Genomic DNA, 7,227 nt, shown 5'->3' on the forward strand with positions numbered 1-7,227 from the left:
TTGTCTTTGGGCCCCTAAATTCTTTGAAACGGCCCTGCTTTCTCTTGTGGCATTGAAGTAGAGACTGTGCACTTTTTAGAATTGCTAATTTAAACATTTCGTTTGAGCTTGGTAAACTGCTTCTTAGGACTCTGCCCATCAGTAATTGTGCAGGAGAAAAATCCAATCCCATGATGGGTGTGTTTTTTAGAGCCAGTAGAGCAAGAAAAGGATCAGGGTTAATTTGCATATGCTTTTTTAAAAAGTGTTTTTTAAACCTTTTTTTTTATCATTAATTTACTAATATTCTTCCTTTCTTACAGATACCCTCATGTCAAGATGATTAGCCACTTCGTCGTGCACTTCTGTATTTTGGGTACTTTTATATTTTAATATTCTATAGTGTGACATTATATGCCATCTGCATTGGAAATAGGTAATGCATTTTTACTTCAGAGTTTTTATTTCTTGCAGGTTCTCTTTACGGCATATCCCAGGCCTGGGATGTTAAAATGCCAAAACATATCAAGGGATTGTTGGGCTCCTGCCTCACCATCCCTTGCAGCTTTGACTATTATTGGAATCCACCTAGAAGACCCGATCGAGTGGTTTGGTACCAGTATGTAAGCAGGGGATATCCTTTGGTCTATGACAAATGGTACCCAAATGATGTCATACCCTTATATAAAGGAAGAACCAGCGTATTAGGATATCGGAAATCTTGCAGCCTTAAGATTGAAACTGTGAAATGGAATGACCACAGACAGAAGCTTTATCCTTGGGTGGATCCAGAAAATGTTGGCAGAAGCACATATGCATTCTATGAGACAACTGTGACGATTGAAGTAATTGGTATGCTCTCAGTTAAAACCTTGAACACAATTACATAATAAGTTGTAAGATATATTTTCAAGTCTCTACATTTCTTCCATAGACTCACCAAAGGCACCAGAGATTACGATCACCGGTGAAAGAAAAGCTGGAAATACTGTAACTGTAAAATGTTCTGCTGAACACACATGCTTCACCAATCGCCCGAATCTTTACTTGAACATCCCACTGAGAAATGAATATTTAACTCACAATGCGATGTCTGATGGCACTATTATAACCTCTTTAACAACAGATTTAGTCTTAGATAGAGACTACCAAGTTGTGGAGTGCACTGTCTGGCACCCAGGTGGTAAAAGAGCAGAAACTTCTGAAACCCTTTATGCAGAATGTTAGTGATAACTCTTAATATCTAAATCATCAACCAAATGTCTGTAAATGTGTTTCAGTCATGATTCTCCTCTTTTTATTTCAGGTTCTTTTTCATCATTGACTATCAGGTCCTCATCAAGTGAATATCTTGAAGGAGTTGCAAGCACGGTAACGTGTTCTGTTTCATACACTTGCTCTAACAATAAACCGACGTTTACTTGGAACTATGCTAACATGCCAGCTACCAGCAATACTTACAAAGATGGTACTTGGTGGAAAACTACTTCTACACTGACATTCACACCATCAGCCAAAGACCATGGAAATCATCTGAGATGTTCTGCACATTTTCCTGGTCGATCAACCCAGGATAGGAGTATCCCCATATTGGTAAAAAGTAGGCACCAATCACTATTTGTATTTAAAATATTAAAGTATTTAGATTTTTATTATAACTAGTCTCTAGAAAATATTTCCCAAATTTAAAATGTGTAGAATGTAATGTTTTTATTTTTTTTATTATTGTGATATGTCATGAATGTGTGATCCTGATATAACCTTACATTTTCCCTCCTTTAAAGCAAGCATTGTATGGTAGAGAAAATTTAAATACATAATTTTTTCTTAAAAAATTTTTTTTCTTTCTTGTTTTTTCTAAAACAATTTAAGGATTGTCATTAAGACGTTCTTTAGCTGAGAAACCTGCGTCAAACACAGCACTGCAATTTTATATATAATTTGACAGAAATATCCTCCACTATAGCATTTTATCCCACATACATCAGGTAAAATAATTATTAAGCACACCACCATTTCTCTCAGTAAATATATTACTAGAGGTGCTATTGACATGTCAGATGTTCATATCAATCCATGCAGTCCACACATACAAAGAAATCAAACCATAGATTTCCAGAAATTAGGTGAGTTGTAATAATGTGGAATGGAACAGGGAAAAAGTATTGAACATGTAAAGGAAGGGAGGGGCAAAAAGACATGGAAAGCCAAGACACCAGCCGTAATTAACTAATATCAGCTGGTTCAGTCTCAAAGGATCACATATAAAAAGGTGTCTCTGTTATCACACAAGAAACATCTCATGATGGTTAAAGTAAAGAGCTTTCTCAAGACTATCGCAACCTTAGTGTTGCAAATCATAATGATGGCATTAGTTACAGAAGGATTTCTAAACTTCTGAATGTTCCAGTGAGCATTGTTGGGACCATACTGTAATCCGGAAGTGGAAAGTACATCATTCCACCATAAACAACCATGACCAGGTGCTCCTGGCAAGATTTCTGAAAGAGGAGGGAAAATAATTATCAGAAGAGTTGTCCAAGAGCCAGAGCCCACTTCTCGAAAGCTTCAGAAAGACCTGAAATTAGCAGGTATAATTGTTTCAAAGAAAAAAAAATAAGTAATGCACTCAACTACCACGGCCTGCATGCATGCTCACCACAGAAGACTCCATTGGTGAAGAAAAAGCATGTTGAAGCTCGTTTGAAGATTGCTTCACAACATTTGAAAAAGCCTGTAAAATAGTGGGAGAATATAGTCTGATCAGATGAAGCCAAATTTAACTTTTTGGATGCCATAATACCAATCCTGTTTGGGGGTCAAATGGAACTGCACTTCACCCAAAAAACATCAGACCAACAGTGAAGTTTGGAGGTTGGAACATTTTGGTGTGGGGCTGTTTTTCAGCATATGGGTCTGGTAAACTTTAAATAATTGAAGTAAGGATTAATAGAAAAATGTACAGAGACATTCTTGATAAACATCTGCTGCCATCTAAGAGGATGATGAAGATGAAACATAGGTAGACATTTCGGAAAGAATATGATCCCAAACAGACAGCCAAGGAAACTCTCAATTGGCCTTTGTGAAAGAAAACAAAGCTGCAAGAATGGCCCAATCACCTGACTTGAATCCAATATGAAATCTATGGAAATAACTAAAGATCAGTTCATAGAAAAAGCCAATGAAACCTTCAAGATTTGAAGACTGTTGGTGTGGAAGAATGGACTGAAGTCACACCTAAGCAACGCATGTGACTAATTTCTCCACGCAGAAGGTGTCTTGAAGCTGTCATTGCCAACAAAAGCTTTTGTACAAAGTATAAAATACATTCCAGTAAGTGTGTTCAGAACACTTTCCCTGATTTCACCTTAGTAAACATAACTCAAGCTCTGGACATTTATGGTTTGATTTCTTTGCATGTGTGAATTGCATGGATTGTTACCCGCATGTGGTGAAAATAGGTCAATAACGCCTCTAGAAATATATGTACTGAGAGAAATGGTGGCATGTTCAATACTTATTTATCCCGTTGTATATGACCATTTTTGGATTGATTTATTTCATATTTTTTATTACATAAAAAAACAGGCAACGTGATCCAAAGTCTGCACATGCAGTTTTTTATTTCTGAACTTGACAGGATCTACTTGTCTCTTCATCAACTTTTTTTTCACCAACTTTGTTTCTGGCTGAACAATCAAGCACCTAAAATAAAACAGCTTCCGGCACCTCTAGAATGCACCGCAATGTATTCAATGGAATCACTCTGATTGTCTAGAATTGCAAGAATTACCCATGGCGAGTCAAGATTTAAGAGTCAATATAGCTAATTGCAAACAACAGCCTTTTAATTTAGCAGCCACAAGGGCACAAAGAAAGACAAGACACCCTAGTAGCAACATAAAGTTGAGAATATAGATGTAGGCTTACAGTTTTCTCCTTAGCATATCTGTTACTATTTATTGATAATGCTAATTCTAATATGTAACAAAAATTGTTACCCTTTGGATTTTGCTTTTTTCAGGGAACATGCTCAATCTAGGATGGTCTGTCACTACTCCAAGAAGCTTGACAGGATTAAAAGGGTCATGTATCACCATTCCTTGCAAGTTTACCTACAGTAATTCCCAGCCAGGTGGCCTCCAAGTTTTATGGTACTTGTACCAGAGTAATGGCTATCCAACTGTATTCAACCAAAAAGGAGGAAATATTTTGAACAGATATGATGGGAAAACAAGTTTAACAGGCTCTGTGACAGACAGGAATTGTAGCCTTAAAATAGAAAGGTTGGAGATGTACCACAATCAGGATCGACTTTACCCATGGATCGATGAGCACCCAATTACTTCCTACCATTCACAGGGACACTCATTTTTGGATAAAAGCACTGAGATTATGGTTTCCGGTACGTATATACATATGTAATTAGATATATAATTGTCAAAAAAGAAAATAATCATTTATGCTAAATTCTGTGCCATTTTTCCCTTTCCTCTTTTTCTGGGATCTACCTACGTGTCATAATCGATTAACTTAAAATCTTTCTTTGACCTTATAGACCATGCACAAGCTCCACAACTGAGCATAATTGATCTCCCTAGGGTGGGGGAAAAAAGCAGAGTTGCCTGTATAGTGCAGCATACATGTTTTGCTGCACCCCCTGCCCTGTCTCTGGATGGGATACCTGGGACAGACCACATTTTCGACACCCCAGTGTCAGAAGGGATTTGGGAAAGAAAAATTGAAAGAACATGGACTGTTCAGGAAGACCACAGCAGGGTGGAGTGCACTGTGAGATATGCTGGTGGACAGAGTGCCAAAAGCGAGCTTCAAATACATGTTGAATGTAAGTATAAATATAGATGTTAGTATTTAAATTCTGTTACTTTAAATATTACTTAGAAGGTAAAATAAAATAAAATAAAAACTCTCAATTTGCTTTGTTAAATGTCCTAATGAAGAAATCAAAATGAATGAATTACCAGGAGAGTTGACAGAGGGTGTGGAAAAGAGTGTGATTTGTTCTGTGTCCTACAAGTGCAAAAAAAGTAGACCGACAATTGAATGGAACTATTCAGACATGCAGAGTGAAGTAACAAACTACCAACAAGCTAGTTATAACTACATCACTGAGTCCAATCTAACATTTATTGGATCTCGGGAAGACAACAGAAAACCTTTGACTTGTACTACACAGTTTGCCACTGGAGAAACGTCATACTCCACAGATCTCAGTGTAAAAAGTGAGTCTTAACACATAGCACACAGTGTTCACTAATGTAATCAATTCAATTTATTCAGTTAAATCCAAGAGTCAACTAATATTGAATCATTTTCATTTAAATTTTAGTTTCATTTAATTGTTTTTTTTGGGAATTTTTAATTAAAAATTATTTTCTTCACCATTGTCATCAATGCTAAAAAGAAAAATCAGCTCCAACTTAAATTTATTTCTTCAATAATTTATAAATAACTGAATTTCGTGTGACTTAATTTATTTTTAACCTTATAGACTCAATAAATTGATTTGGATCAACTGTATTGCATTACTTTACTTTAACAATTAAGCTAACTCTGTATTTTCTTTTGTATTTTCTTTTATGAAGAACTGTAGAGAACTATTTTTTTTAAATACAGTATCCTTCAGTTTTAACAGCTCTTGGAACTGTTCTATATAACATCTGAAAATTACAAGTTGCTAGGTACAACTGCTGAAAAAAAAAAGAGAAAGAAAGATCTTGGGGTCTGTTTCACAAAGCAGGTTTACTGAAAACTCTTTTTTAAACCTGAAATTAGAGAAACTCTGAATTTTCCATTTCACAGAGAGAGTTAACTTAACCTCTGTTTCTGTTGCTGTGATGCTGCAACATTCTCCCCATAGCTAACCTGGTTAGGAGCAGGTTTTGTTCATTTAAATCTGTTTATCCTCTATCTCCACTTTCCTTACAGCCAATTATATTGTTTTACTTCCTGGTTCAGTCAGCCTTTTGTCGTAGTAAAAAAACAAAATAATAATCACTACGTCTATTAGACACATTATGTTTTAAAAACAGATATTACTTGTCAAAAGCTGTCATTACTCAGAACAGAGGACCCAATATTTGAGACAAGACAGTTCAGGCAGACTGTTCAGATGGGAACAGGAAGGCTCAGGGGTTGAGAGGAAGAACAGGTCAGGATCAGGTAATCCGAAACACTAACGTACGAAAAAATCCTCTCACCACTACGATCAGATGGGAACAGGCAGGCTCAGTGGTTGCAAGGCAGAACAGGTCAGGATCAGGAAAACAGAACACCAAGGTACGGCAAAAACCCTCCTAACACTAGAATGAGAGAACGAGTATAATCTGGTGGTGATGACTGGATGCAAGCTCCTTAAATAGAGGCAGAAATAGGTGGATCAGATGACCAGTGATTAGAAACCGGGCAGACCTAGACAGGTGAATTAAATGACCCAATAATCCAGTCATCAATGTCCAGATCATGACAGAAGAGGTTGCAGGTTGCAGCCACTTAGTATTTACTGTGTAAATGACAGAATCAATATGAGGAGGGACCCCACAACATAATACACTGGTCCTATCTATTAGAATGTTTCTAGACTTAATATTTAACTGTTGCCAGGTGATTTGACCTAAATAGATACTTTGATCCACTACCATTCAAGAAATAAACCCATAATGTTATTGTGGTCACAGGCTGTATTGATATGTAATTTTTTTACTAAATATATATTCCTTATATCTGACAAAAACCTTTTCCTTGTCAAAATTACATACTTCACATCTAGAATAAAGATCCTGGATGTCTAGAAATGAATTTCAGATCTCTATATTCCTGTTGTTACTAGTGAGTATCTTTATTATTTTTATTATGAAGAAATGTATCTCAGAAATCATAAATACATATTCAGTCAAGCTGATAAATGTCAAAATGGCCACTTAAAATATGTAAACATTTCTAGATATTTAAAAAAAATTTTCATACTACTATAATTCCATTTTTTATTTTCTAAAATTTAGTTTCTGCTCCAAAAACATAATTGAGAAAATAAATTATTACAGTTTAGTCTAGGTGTGGGATTTTAATCAGGAAGAAACTTATTTTAGTGATCTACAAATTAAACAACAGAGAGGAGAGTCTAGGAGTGGGATTTTAATCAGGAAGAAACTTATTTTAGTGATCTACAAATTAAACAACAGAGAGGAGAGTCTAGGAGTGGGATTTTAATCAGGAAGAAACTTA

The 7,227-nt window shown here is 35.9% G+C and overlaps 1 protein-coding gene across 1 annotated transcript in view; it reads left to right on the forward strand.

Moving 5' to 3' along the window:
* The first annotated feature begins 318 nt into the window (after positions 1-318).
* The window catches only part of LOC107100708 (sialic acid-binding Ig-like lectin 5), a 16,389-nt gene continuing 9,480 nt past the window's right edge, over positions 319-7,227 (forward strand). Inside the window, exons 1-5 of the mRNA XM_015399297.1 lie at positions 319-355; positions 454-831; positions 914-1,201; positions 1,286-1,579; positions 4,944-5,074. Of these exons, the coding sequence (XP_015254783.1) occupies positions 319-355; positions 454-831; positions 914-1,201; positions 1,286-1,579; positions 4,944-5,074 (1,128 nt within the window). The remainder of the gene's footprint in view (positions 356-453; positions 832-913; positions 1,202-1,285; positions 1,580-4,943; positions 5,075-7,227) is intronic.

Source organism: Cyprinodon variegatus, unplaced genomic scaffold (assembly GCF_000732505.1).
Source record: "Cyprinodon variegatus isolate N-32 unplaced genomic scaffold, C_variegatus-1.0 Scaffold1003, whole genome shotgun sequence".
Classification (NCBI taxonomy): domain Eukaryota; kingdom Metazoa; phylum Chordata; class Actinopteri; order Cyprinodontiformes; family Cyprinodontidae; genus Cyprinodon; species Cyprinodon variegatus.